This window comes from Myotis myotis, unplaced genomic scaffold (genome assembly GCF_014108235.1).
Source record: "Myotis myotis isolate mMyoMyo1 unplaced genomic scaffold, mMyoMyo1.p scaffold_m19_p_7, whole genome shotgun sequence".
NCBI classification, from domain to species: Eukaryota; Metazoa; Chordata; class Mammalia; order Chiroptera; family Vespertilionidae; genus Myotis; species Myotis myotis.
In genome coordinates, this window is record NW_023416379.1 from 41,256,867 (window position 1) to 41,271,672 (window position 14,806).

General features: G+C 34.2%; 1 protein-coding gene across 15 annotated transcripts in view; it reads left to right on the forward strand.

Moving 5' to 3' along the window:
* The window catches only part of HACE1 (HECT domain and ankyrin repeat containing E3 ubiquitin protein ligase 1), a 126,021-nt gene that overhangs the window by 17,604 nt on the left and 93,611 nt on the right, over window positions 1–14,806 (forward strand). For 10 of the 15 annotated variants that reach the window (XR_004968766.1, XR_004968765.1, XM_036316770.1 and 7 more), the window contains 2 exons: window positions 365–508; window positions 11,511–11,593. Coding sequence is in view for 13 of the 15 variants with exons in the window: in XM_036316770.1 (XP_036172663.1) it covers window positions 365–508; window positions 11,511–11,593 (227 nt within the window). In the remaining 2 variants the exon portion in view is untranslated. Of the gene's footprint in view, window positions 1–364; window positions 509–11,510; window positions 11,594–14,806 lie in introns of those variants that run through there. The other 5 variants (XM_036316762.1, XM_036316768.1, XM_036316771.1 and 2 more) reach the window with 3 other exon arrangements.

The window sequence follows — 14,806 nt, forward strand, 5'->3', positions numbered from 1 at the left end:
TGTTAATTACTTTTTAATTTATGTTTGCTTCTGGGGAAGGAAAATTATTCAGTACCTTTTCTATAGAGAAAACCTATTCATAGAGTTCGGGATCATCTAAGAAGCAGACTATTTGGTGATCCTAAGTCTAAACTTAATTACTTTGAACCATGAAGTGCTTGATTTTGAAATACATGGTGGTGTAACCTATATCTTGATGCATATTTTTCCCCCTGTAAAAATATAGAAAAATATATATAGGCTTAAATTTTAATTTTAGTCTTTAGTGTGTATTATGCTCACAGTTGGGAAGTAATAGCATCTATCTGCTGTTTTTATGTGAAACACTCCTGCATAAATGCTAAGTAACTAACTGACTGCACAGATACACTGGCTGGCTGTGAATGGGCGGACAGAGCTACTCCATGACCTTGTACAGCACGTCAGTGACGTCGATGTTGAGGATGCAATGGGGCAGACAGCGCTGCATGTGGCCTGCCAGAATGGTCACAAGACGGTAAATTCAGCTGTGAGAACTTTAAGTTGCATGTGTTTATTTTTGAAAACTTTGAATCATGAAAAGTTTCTCACTGTGCATACATAATTGGAAACATGAAGCATCATAGCAAAATCTTGTTATAACATTTTCTGCATCATACAGACTTTTGGTTAATATATTTTATGTGGAAAAAGGAATAGAAAATAGTCCTTTAAAATCTGTTTATAATATTTATAATTTGGATTTTAACTTCATTTCTGATTCATAGATTTTTAAATAGCTGAATATATTAAAAATTTAAATGTAGTATGTTCATATATAATTTTAACAATTATGTTTTGTTCTCAATTTTACCAACTAAGTTTTTCATATTTTCTTTTATTTTTTATTACTAAGCCTCAGTGATTGGGATTAGATATAAAGAAAGTGAATACTGACATTTCTTAAATCATTTAACTTGGGTTATCATATTTGTCTACTATCTCAGAATATGATGCAAGCACTAGAATGACAGTTGTTTTCTTTCAGACTTTAGGTTTCTAAAATCATGCATTTGTTTTATAGCAATAGTTTTCTGTTAATTCTATGTACAAACATTTGGCTTTTAAAATTCCTAATAGTTTTCTCTCATTAGGAGACTTTGCTGCCTTATATAAAGGTTGTTAGCTTACAATTATAAATGAATATTTGCTTTGCTATAATTTCCTGGTTACTTTCCTGTTGTTTCCTCCCCCACCCCCGCCACACACACACACACACACACACACACACACACACACACACACATGCATTTACTGTTATTGACAATAGAATGTTGCTTATTTACTTGCTAACTGTAAAAATGACAACAAAGACCAACTCTATACAACTTTAAAGCTACAAAATTTGCTTGTTTATATTTATTTTTTTGTATATTCTTTGAGTCTTATCTTTTTGTGGGAGAATTTTTAGTGGAGTCATTGGTTTCCTTCTCTGCAAACACTTTTTTCCTAACCTGGTTCAGGATATAGGATCCTACGTTTTAGATGCTTTATGTATGACTTCAGTTCACAGAATATTTCACTTCTTTAAGATTGTGAGGCCAAGGTTGACATTGTCTTATTTAAGAGTTAGATAAAAGGAGGGATATAGGATTCTTTTGATTACATGGAATTTTTCTGAACATCATTGTTCGTTTTTAATTTTTTTGTCTTTTATTATCTGAAAAGTAACCCAGTATTTTCAAGGAACATTTCTTCTCATTGTCTCAGAGTCCACACTATTAAATTTAAAAAATATTTTATATGATAAAAAATGATCTGAAATATTCTACTCTTGAGTGGCCTAGTGTCTGTCTGTCTGTCTGTCTCTCTCTCTCTCTCTCTCTCTCTCTCTCTCTCTCTCTCTCTCTCTCTCTCTCTCTCGTGTTTTCTATACTGGACTGTACTTTATTTTTTTGAAATTTATCTTTATAACAGGTAAGTGGAGTGTCATGTACTAAGATTGCAAACCCTACCTGTTGTTCAGGAACTTGTGTAGGAAAAAACTGGAATTCAGATTAGGAATGATCTACAAAATCTCATTTTAGCTTCCTTGAATCAGTGAAGAAGCAAGAATTGCATAGAAAATCTTATTTCAAAACGTGCATTACAGGCTGCATTAGAAATTTAGAATTGCCTTCTGAAGTTATTGAAAGGTAGGTAGTATAAGTATAATATATTCCATATGGTTTGAACTGAAAGCAGGTGTGGTAAAGTAAGGGAGAATTCCTCATAGCCAAATGCCTTTGAAGAATTATATTCTCAGAAGATTTATAGGGAGCCTGACTTTACTGTGGTGATGAGTTTTACAGGGTGAGATTTTGCAGATATAGTAGAGGAGGAAGTGTACAAAAAACCATGTTGACTGGTGGTTGATTGTATTAGTGAGTGAGATTCCATTCTGTCATAGTTAATCAATTGTAGTTATCTGGAAGGATCATATACAGATAATATTTAAAACTGTTTTTGGAATCATTGTATTCATCTTTAATCCTTCTTCAATTAGGGCAAGAAAGGATCTTGAAAAATTAGTGTACCTTCTAGCCTCCAGGCTGAATTGTATTTCTAAAAATCTGTGTTGACAGTTGTACTAATATTACCTGTGTCTCATAATTACTCATGTATTTCTGGTCTGTGTTCACAGTTCCATGGATAAGCATATCCTTTTATCTAGAGCTGAATATGATTTATTGGGTTATAAGATATGATAAGTTATTACTGGATAGGGATTATTGATTTTTTAAACTCTGTGTATCTTTCCATAAGTTGACTACGGAGTCTAAAATGCTTTGTCAGGTATCACAATTGGGACTTATTTTAGTGGCAAGTGAAAATGGCCTTTTTATTGTCTCAAAGTAGCCAGTTCTTACATCAAATCATTAACAGGTATTCAATACTGGTGTCCATGTAGATACAGGTTCAAGATTTCAGTTTATGTTTAAGCTGAAAAGCTTGCATATTGATTATGTATTTTTTATAAAATGAAATAGGAAACTTTAGAGGGGGAAAGAAACTCTATTTTAAAACATTTTTAAAAGCATATAATTTCTTTCAAATTATAGAAACAGCTATGACAAAGAAGTCCTCTGAAGTTTCAATCTAATCTCATTTTAGAGTAAATTTCAAAGGGGCATGATGAGATTTAACTGGCTGAGAGCGCTAAAGCTTTGTAGAATTTGTAATTGACTACATTTTTGCTGTCAGGCTAAGAATTACAGATTTACATTACTTTTTTAAAGTTAAAAGATTTGGTATATTCATTTTTGTCATAACTAAGAAATCGAGTAATCTTTGCTATGATTTCAAATAGATGCATCAATTTCATTAGCAGTAAAGGTCTCATCATCCTCTTGTTGGAAAGAAGTGGTTTCGGCAGTTGAAGAGTACCTTCCGATCTTTTATTTGTCGTCGCAACATAACAGCACTAAATTTTAAGCTACTTCTATTCCTGTTTATAAGTGATCAGGTCAAAGAAATGATCATAACAATTTCTGAATAATGCAATTATCTATAACTTTCCTTAGGTAAATTGTTTATTAGCTATATGATACTAAAATTATGGTTTGTTTTTTGATACTGATTTTGACATATCATTTCAGAGTTTGATTATTCAGCTGGCTTATTATAGTATAGTCTTTGGCAACTCTTTGTTCCCATGCCTTATGTAGCTCCTAAGGTATATTCTGTTTACTGATCACATCATTAAGAAAAGCATTGTGAACACGTTGGAAAACACTTAAGAGCACTAATAGTTTTGGTACTATTACTGTCATTATTAATATGGATGATGGGATTCTTCAAGCAAAGTATAGAGAGCACTATCTGGGTCCTTAATTGACTTAGCTTGTGCAAAAAGCTATTGTGTTTTTTGAGTTTTAATCTCATTGTTAGAAAGAGTAGTGAAGCCTCATATTATTCTACATGGTGTATAATTGACTCCAATTTATTTGGCCATAAGTTGAATGAATATTTTGGTAATTTTTTCTTTGTTATTAATTAAATTTATTAATGTGTTGAGTTGCCACAAATAGTTGCTTACTGATTTCTGGAATACTTTGGATTTAGAAACCCTAGAAAACTTTCAGATGGTTCATTCTCAATTTATATAAGTTAGAGTACACAGCAGGATTAATTTAGAAACGAATTTCAATTTATTTGTACAATAAATGTTACTTTTATCAGAATAAATTTTATATTTCTAAATTTATATAGCTGAATCTGAAGCTTCACAAACTTAAAATGGTAGCTGAATCCTGCTTAGATTTAAGCTATTTTGACACAACTTTCTTAGGTCAGTTGTTAATTAGCTGTATGTTACTAATTATGGGATTATAGACTATCTTTGATAGAACTGACTGCATTTTTTGCTGAAATTGTAGGCTTGTTAAGGAACAGTGCTCACCTATGTTCAGTCAGCTCTCTTGCTATCTTAAGCCAGCTCCCAAGCTTTTCATCCAGAGATTATAGACCACGCTTAATTGAAAGCTTTGCAAAAACATTAATTGGATCTGCCTTGAGGCACAAAGGTAGATACTCCAACATTTCTTTCTTTTTTTTTGTATTTTTAGGTTTAGAGTAATTTTTTTTTATTTTAATGTTAGAATTCTACTTTATCACTTCTAGGCAATGTGAGTAAATAATGAAAAGTTCTCTTTATGCCAAAACCGGTTTGGCACAGTGGATAGAGCGTCGGCCTGCGGACTGAGGGGTCCCAGGTTCGATTCCGGTCAAGGGCACGTACCTGGGTTGTGGGCACATCCCCAGTGGGAGATGTGCTGGAGGCAGCTGATCAATGTTTCTCTCTCATCGATGTTTCTAACTCTCTATCCCTCTCCCTTCCTCTCTATAAAAAATCAATAAAATATATTTTTTAAAAAAAGTTCTCTTTACTCTGGTTTTTCTCACAGAACTGGATAATAATTGATTTTTTTCTAGATGTTACATAAGAGTTCAAAGTTTCTATAGTTTTATGTGAACAGATTTCTAGAGAAGATTTATATAAACCAGTCACTGATTAGTGAGTTGGTCGTTTTTCTTAGCGCTTAACTTATTTGTGCATTGCTATTAAGTCATTTCATCAGAATATTTTTCTAATGTTCAGAATTTTTAAAATGTAATTAAATTTATTGGAGTGACATTAGTTAATAATCACAATTCTTTTTAAAAGAAGATAAAACAAAGATGCTTGCTTTTTTGTTGTTTGGTCTTTTAGCAAATGATAGTACCATAATAGATTTTACTTGTAGTTTTAATATTGAATATCTATACCTTTTTATTTTGATTAGTGTTGTTTAGAGTGTTGACATTGATAAAGTAGAGGTGCTTTGGATTTCTTTGTAATTTATCAGTGTATTGGGCACAGGTGGTCTTTGTTAGTCACTGCCTTCAATTAAATGACTTTTGTGATTGACCCAAACATTAGCTTTAAACATTAGTTTTCAGCTCAGGATATTGTTTTATCACTTGAAAGGTCATGAATTCTGTTGAAAATGTGTTGTTTCTGCTTAAGAATTTCGTGAGAGCCATATGAAAATCCTCTTTCAGTGCTTTCCTTTCAGGGTTCTTTCCCAGCACTCTCTTATTCTGTGAGGAAGAAGACCCCTCCATAGTAGATTACCTAGGAATCAGAATAATTGTTTTTGTTTTTTAAGGGGAGGAGGGGGACTTCAAGGTTTGAATTACTTTAAAAGCATATTCTGGTGATCTAAATTAGTCACATAAAGTGATTCACTGTAGTGCTTAAAATGTGTTGTGATAACTTCAAAAATATAGGTATTCAGCTACAGTCACAAATATTTATGTCGATACACTTTTACGTGTTTACAGTTATTAAATTGTAAGCTGCTGAGCTTAATTTTTTGCAAGTAAATGAAAAGGCATAAAATTCCGAAAATAGAACTTACGAACATTGTAAATCACAATTATTTTTTTAATTAATGGCTTATATTCCGTTAAGCAGACAGTACAATTTTTTACAGAAATATTTGTGTATAAGGGTTTAGGAGTGAGAAATTTTTTTTAAAAAATATATTTTATTGATTTTTTACAGAGAGGAAGGGGGAGAGAGATAGAGAGTTAGAAACATCGATGGGAGAGAAACATCGATCAGCCGCCTCCTGCACATCTCCTACTGGGGATGTGCCCGCAACCCAGGTACATGCCCTTGACCGGAATCGAACCTGGGACCTTTCAGTCCGCAGGCCGACGCTTTATCCACTGAGCCAAACCGGTTTTGGCAGGAGTGAGAAATTTGATAAAATAAATTTAAATCTGTCATTTGAATTCTATTCATTTCTCTGGATAGGTTTTTATCACCATCTAGCAGAGTACATATTTTGTTTATTTCATTTGTCTCTTGGTCTTCCTTTTCCACTAGAATGCAAGCTTCATAAAGGCAGAGATTTTTGTCCTTTTTATTCATTGCTGTCACTCCAGCATCTAGAGTTGTACCTAGTACATAATAGACATTGAAATTTTTGTTGAAAGATGGAATGTACTAGTCAAATGCAGTACCATTTTGACCTTTTTTCCTGCCTTTTTTTTTCCATTTCTGAGTGTCACTTTTTTCTTTTGTACCTTTAAGTGAAATGAATATTTATAGTGCTGATTCTTATAAAAGATCATGTTTGATTTGTTTGTATTGCTGGACATCTTTGCTTTTGAGAATCCCTAGGGGTTTTAGTAGTTGAATCTATAATTTATTCTCTTTGATTATGTTTTTGCCTTATACTTCTATATAGCTTAAAATTTTTAAGTAGTATTGTTTCTTCAAATGCTTTTATGTATTTATTTAATAAATAGTTTCATCTACCTGAGTTTTACTAGTTACGAAGTTATTTTATCCTTTGTGTATATAGACTGGAAAATTTTTTTTAAACTGTGATTTAGGTCCTGGCCATGGGCATTGCTCAGTGGTTAGAACATTGGCCCATGCACCGAAGGGTTTGAGGTTCAATTCCTGGTCTCAAGGGCACGTACCCGGATTGCAGCTTTGCCAATTGATGTGTCTCTCTCACATCAATGTCTCTCTCTCTTCCTCTCTCTCTTCCACCTATCCCCCTTTCACTCTCTCTGAAAAAACCAGTGGAAAAAATATCCTCGTATGAGGATTAACAAAAAAACAGTGATTTAGGGTCTTTGTGACTTTCTTGCTCCTTGTCCCATTAAGCCATTTAATTGATAATTGAATTCTGCATTAGACTTTCTTCTCCTATTTCAGAGCTTTTACAAAAAGAAATCTGTAAACTTTTTAATCACAAATATTGATGATTTTTCACTCATTTCAGTGCTGCAAGGTGATTTTTTTTATTCATTAAAGTTTCTTTTCTTTTTTTTCTTTATTCATTAAGGTATTACATATGTGTCCTTATGCCCCGATTGTGCCCCCCCTCAGCTCCCCCGCCCCCCCCGTTCATGCCTTCATTCCCTGGTGTCTGTGTCCATTGGTTAGACTTATATGCATGCATACAGGTCCTTTGGTTGATCTTTCCCCCTTACCCCCACGGCCCCCTACCTTTCCTCTGAGGTTTGATGGTCTGATCGATGCTTCTCTGACTCTGAATCTGTTTTTGTTCATCAGTTTATGTTGTTCATTATATTCCACAAATGAGTGAGATCATGTGATATTTATCTTTCTCTGACTGGCTTATTTCACTTAGCATAATGCTCTCCAGTTCTATCCATGCTATTGCAAATGGTAAGATTTCCTTCTTTTTTACCGCAGTGTAGTATTCCATTGTGTAGATGTACCACAGTTTTTAATCCACTCATCTGCTGATGGGCACTTAGGCTGTTTCCAAATCTTAGCTATTGTAAATTGTGCTGCTATGAACATAACGGTACATATATCATTTCTGATTGGTGTTTCTGTTTTCTTGGAATACATTCCTAGAAGTGGGATTACTGGTTTTTCTACTTCTTCAATTGCCAGTGATCATTTCTTTCACACCATTAGCAATATTAGCACTCTTGATGGCCTCTTTATGTTTTAAAATTGTGCTAATCACCCATTTCACTAGCAACAGAAGCAAATAAGACAACACAAAAAAACAAAACCCCAAAAACCAAAATCCACAAAAATATTCATAGCATTATTTCCTGAGATGTTAGTGCTAAACTGACTCATACTTGTGCATTCTCTCCTTTGTAGCCTGAGAGAAGCTTTTCAACAACCAAGACACCCCCATCTCTCACCCCTTGAACAACTTGGTTGAGAACCAAATTGTTTAAGATGGGAGCCACTCAAAAACCCAGGTTTGACTAATGTTAGTCTAATGGCTAAGTTGTTAAGCTCTACAATATAAATAAAAATAGAGAAATATTATAAAAAGAATATGGTTTTAGCATCATTTAAAAAGTAAACACCAATAGTTGGCTAGGCAGTTATCCAATAGGGAATTATTAGGTCATCTATGATTAATGTAGCTTATGAAGATATGCCAAATTAGTTATAATATATTTAGTAATCTGAATTCAGAAAAATTAGAACTTCTGCTTTTTGGTAAATAGCATAATGGTTATGAACCTGGGCTTAGGTTTTAATTCCTGCTTCCCTATTTATTTGTGTGTTGGGTACACATTATTTGACCCCTTTGAGACTCAGTTTCCTGCTTGCAAAAGTGGAGAGAATATTGACTTCCTCACAGGATCTATTAAATGAAATGATAACCTTAATCAATGAGGAAATTAAAAAAAAAATAAATGAAATTATAAATGCTTATTAGTAGTGTCCAGGCACATGTTAAGGTGATTAATATTATTATATCATTAATTAGTCTTAACATAATTTTTATGGAATCATAATTTGTTTTATTAATAATTACTTTATTTCAGCTTCTCTCTGGATTGCTAGGTTTTAATTGCATATTATATATATTTGATATATTTGCTTTCATCTCTTCTGAGCTTTTTGAGAGTTTGTCTGTAACTTCTATCATAGTAAAACAGTATTATGGCTATCCATCACCCATTTTGGGGATTATACAGAGAACTTCTAGGTCAAAAATAAAAAAGGGATAAACCATGATCAAAAGGCTTAAATAGGCCTTATCTTATAAAATGACCCAAATGCTTATTTTTTTTCTCTTTGAAAGCGGTACTAAACCACTGTGCCCAGTTTAGGGAATTCTATAGCTGATTATAAAGTTTTATGTAATATTTCTATTATATTACATAGATTATATGGATTTTAGAATTTCTCTTGGGATAGAAGTAAATTCAAAGAGCAAGATGTGAATAGTAGATTTTAAAATATTTTTATCAAAACCTTTGTAATAATAATAGTCCATTAAATCATCAATCTTCTTTGTCAAGTCATGATCACCAGGCAACAATATTCAACTCTTTCACCTTTTCTTACGATATCTATTTCCAAAGAACATGCTTCCTCTGGTCTTTCTCAATTCATGACTTTTAAATATCTCTGGATCAATTCTTGTTATGGTGCATGCGGGTTTAGCTCATTTAAATCCTCTCCCCATGCCCTCTTTTCCCCATTTTCTAAAATTAATTATATCACAGATTTTGCTTAGACAATATTAGTTGTATATATAGTTGGGTAAATATTGTTTATTGCTGAGTCAAGTAGTGAACTATAACAATATTTTCTACCTAAGGGACTATTTTTCTTAAAATTGACTTTGCTCAATTTTCTTTTTATTAATCAGTAATTCTTCCTATATACTTCTACAAAAATATGAGCTGAGAGGTATCTCAGGACTGTTTTCTACAAAGACAGATTCATTAGATAATACCAGTTTTATTCTTCTTCTCTAAACCTGGAAATTGCTTATTCTCTCCTGTGTTTGATCTCCAGTACTCTGGATTCCACATCTTACTACATTTTAGTGTAGTCCCTTGTTTTGGAGGAGAATATGCTCCAGTAGGTTCTTGAGAAAGGTACATTGGAGGTAATTTTTTTTGAAATCTTACTAGTATATAGGTGAACATATTTTGTGTGTGTTTTAATTTAAAATTGTGTATTTGAATGATAGTGTGGCTAGCTAAAGAATTCTGTGTTGGAAGTCATTTAACTTGCAATTTTCAAGGCATTTTATCTTTTAGATTCCAGTGTTGCTGTTAATGCCAGTCTGATTTCTCATTATCTCTGGAATCAAATTTCCTCAGTATTGTGAAATTTCACTTTGATGGAACCTTTTGAAAGCCTTTTAATTTATTAGACTGGGTACTTGGTGAGCCTTCTTTGTGTGTTTCTTTTGATTGATTTTAGAGAGAGAGGAAGGGAGAGGAAGAGAGAAACATTGATGTGAGATAGACACATTGATTGATTGCCTCCTGCATGCACCCCAACCAGGCAGGGATGGAACCTACAACTCAGGTACGTGTCCTTGACCGGGAATTGAAGCCGAGACCCTTTGGTGTGCAGGCTCTAAACACTGAACACACCGGCCAGAGCTATAGTCTTACTATTTTACTATCATTGCACTAGGTTTTAGAGCAGCACGAAAGATGAACATGTGTGTTCAACCCAGAAGTAATACTATACAGCCTAATTCCAAAAACTTTCAAGTTTTTTGTGCATTTTTTTTTTTTTTTTTTTGCAGGAGAAATTCAAATGAGGATCATAGGAATATAACCAGACTCTTTTTTAAGGTTTTCAGGCGAGCCTTGCCCAATCCCTAATCAAAAGATATGTATTCTTAAGATTTTATATTAGCTTACTTTTTGTTAATATTAGTCAGATGATTGCACAAGAAAAGCTTAGAGGACAGAGTACATTTGAATGGTGATCAGAAAAACTGAGTCAGTATTGGCTGCTGTTAACAACAAAAAACTTGGCTTTTTAACATTTTGTACTTTACCAGTTATGCTCTTTGACTTTGAGAGATTTATAGCTCTGGTACCTATTTTTTAAAATATGTTTTTATTGATTTTTAGAGAGAGAGGAAGAAAGAGAGAGAGGGAGATAGAAATATCAATGAGAGCAAAACATCTATTGGCTGCCTCCTGCATGCCCCTATTGGGGATCAAGCCCGCAACCCAGGCATGTGCCCTGACCAGGAATCGAACTGGTGACCTCTTGGTGCGGGGGTCGATGCTCAACCACTGAGCCAAACCGGCTGGGCTGGTACCTATGTTTTTCTTTTTAGAGGCAAAAAAAACATGTTTTTTAAATTCAAATATTTAGAGCAGCACTATTCAATTTACTAGCCATATATGGCTGTTTAAAATAAAATTAAAATTTAGTTCCTCAGTTATATTAGCCAATTTAAAGTCCTTGGTAGCTACATGTGTCAGTTGTTTAGAGCTTTCCCAGGTTAGCACAGTTTAGATTGCATTGACAATTCCACATATATTGTATAGTGCCTGAGAGACCCAGAGAGCTTATCAAAAATTGAATTTGTTCAGCCATCGTAATTGTCATGTTCCTACTCATTCTTTAAAGCTTCAAGTTGTGGCAAGAACTTTTCTTATATGGATTGAAATTGTGATAATTGTGTCTTTGTTTGACTTTTCTGATCTACTTTTAATTGTTTTGTTTTTTTCCTCCCTAGACAGTGCAATGCTTGCTAGACAGTGGTGCTGATATTAACAGGCCAAATGTATCAGGAGCCACTCCATTGTACTTCGCTTGCAGGTATGAGATTTTATATTTCCAGATACTGTCATTAAAGAATGTCGTGTATTTACTATATTTCCAAACACAAACATTTCTGTATATTTTCTAAGGCTCTCTTGTTTTTTTCATTAATACTATGATGTCTTTTAAGATGAAGTATATAGCATTATGGTTGTTACTTAACCGCATGAGGAAAAATATTTTCTGTTATATTGCCAGTGTTTTTATATGGTGTAAGTGCAGCTTTTGATATCTTTGATTATTCAATTTTATATTAATTACTTATTAACTAATGAGAAAAGACATAATCCACTAATTTTCCTAGTTGTCTTTATTAAGTTCCAGGTCAATTCCAATGGGATAAGCTATTAAAGTATGTCTTGGTCCACAGTTCTGTATTTGCTTTCTCTGGATTTGTAAATTAAAAAAAATTTCTTTTGAATCATTATTGTTAGATATTAAATTCTGCATTAAGTTATTTTTGTACTATGTCTTGGTTCATTTTCTTAAAGCACTTATTTTGTTCATTGATTCATTTATATAATTAGCAAACATTTAGTTAGCACTCGCTATTTGCCATCCATTATTATAGCATTAGTGATACAGTAATAAATATACCTCAGTCCTTATGGAGGTTGCAATATAATAATTATACACATACACCTTCCCCCACATGCACACACACACACACATACACACACACACACACAAACACACGCACGCACACAATGTTATATTAATGTAGTTAGCAGTTAGGAACAGTTCACAATACACTAGTGATTCTTCCCTTTGGTTTAGATTATATGAATTATAATATTTATTTAGGCTCTTAAATTCAAATATAGAGCTCTCCAAAAAGCTCTTCTTTTCTTTATTTTTTGTTTTTGTTTTATAACATTTTATTGGAGATTTATTTTAGACTGAAAGACCTGCTTTTCTTCTTGTTTAGCTTCTCTTTAGGATTTCTGATGTTACTTTGATCAGACTGATTCAAATCATCATCGCACAACTTTGAATTATAATACAAGGACTTTGGATCTCTAGACTAGATCTTATCTGAATTTAGTTATTTTCTAAAATTATACTTAAGAAAACCAGTTACTTCCATAGTATCTTGAGTTTATGAATAATATCATTGTTTGATTCCGTGAAATCATATTCTATATTGAAAGGTTGTTTCTAGATAAGACCTCTCTTTGAAGGTTCAGATTTGAAATGTCCACTTGCCTGATTTACACCATCATTTGAAAGTTTCATAAAATGTCAAATGTCACCATGTCCAAAATACAGGTTTCTGATTTTCCTTTTCAAACCTCCTCCAGTTTTTCTAATCTCAGTCATCGGAACCCATATCCTTTCAGTTTAAACCAGAAACTAGGTCATTGTTTTTTTGTTTTTTGGTTTTTTTAAAATATATTTTATTGATTTTTTACAGAGAGGAAGGGAGAGGGATAGAGAGTTAGAAACATTGATGAGAGAGAAACATCAATCAGCTGCCTCCTGCACACTCCCCACTGGGGATGTGCCCGCAACCAAGGTACATGCCCTTGACCAGAATCGAACCCGGGACCTTTTAGTCCGCAGGCTGACGCTCCATCCACTGAGCCAAACCAGTCAGGGCAGGTCATTGTTTTTTATATCTTTCTTTCTCTGACCCTCCACTTGGAATTAGTCAGTTCTATAAATTCCACCTTCAGAATATATTCTGAATCTCTTTATTCCAACTCACTGAAACCACTTTGGTTAGAGTTGTTACCTCTTATCTAGAGTACTGCAGTAGTCTCATAAGTGGTTTTTCTGATTCTTCTTTCTCTTCCACTGTTCTTTCCTCAGTTGCCAAAGTGACCTTTAAAAAATGAATTAGTCTTGTCACTTTGTGTTTAAACCCTGTATTTAAAACTTTTCAGTGCTTCTTTGTTATATTTCAAATAAAATCTAATCTGCATTCACCCGTGAGACCTGCGTGGTCTGACCCCTACTTGGCTCACTCTGCTTTGGTTGCATTGGTTATCTTTGAGTTCCCCAAACACAGCTGACTCTTTCCAGCAGGCTATTCTACATGCTATTTGTTTTGCCTGAAAAGGTCTTCCCTAGGCTTCTTTTTTTCCTTTTTAAAATATATTTTTATTGATTTCAGAGAGGAAGGAAGAGGGAGAGATAGAAACATCAATGATGAGAGAGACTCATTGATCGGCTGCCTCCTGCACACCCCCCCACTGGGGATCGAGCCTGCAACTGGGCATGTGCCCTTGACCGGAATCGAATCTGGGACCCTTGAGTCCACAGGCTGACACTCTATCTTCCGAGCCAAACCAGCTGGGGCTCCTAGGCTTCCTATATGGCTGACTCCTTCATGTCACTGCTTAACTGTTACTTTGTAGAAAGGCAATTCCTCACCAATCCAAGTAAGCCTCTCCCCAAATTTTCTATCATATATATGGCGTATTTGCTTGTTTACAGTGTGTCTCCCCTACTAGACCGAAAGCTCAGTGAAAGCAAGAATTTTGCCTATTTTATTCACCACTTTATAGTCAATGTGTAGTACAGTGCTTTCTGCTGAAATGCTTAGTAAATTTTTGGAATGAATCACTATAATTACATTTCTGAAAAATATCTTATATAGAACAGTGCCATGTATAATAGTAAAATATAAGTATACTAGAGGCCCGGTGCATGGATTCGTGCAATGGTGGGTCCCTTCACCTGGCCTGTGGGGATTGGGCTGAAATCTACTCTCCAATGTCCCCTAAGGGGGTTTCAAATTGCGAGAGGGCAGTTCTCGAGTGATGCATCCCACAGCACCCCAGAATTGGGCTCCCTCCTTTCTGGTTTCCGGGATGGGTCACTCGAGAACCGCTGCTGCCAAGTCACTGCAGCTCGGCAGCTCCGATATTGAGTGTCTTCCCCCTGGTGGTCAGTATGCATCATAGCTACCAGTCAGACAGTTGGACGGTCACTTAGCCTTTTATATATATAGATAGATTAGTATTGTACAGAACTGGGCTATTTATATAGTTAGTCTAAGCATAGGGATATGGTTAAAGAATTTTTTAGAAGTACTTTCTGCTAGTATTATATTCTCATCAAGTTTTATTTATTTATTTTTATTCATTGATTTGAGAGAGAGAGAGATTTATTGTTCCACTTATTTATGTATTGGTTGCTGACCGGAGAATGAACCTGCAACATTGGTGTATCAGGATGATGTTCTACCCAACTGAGCTACCCTGT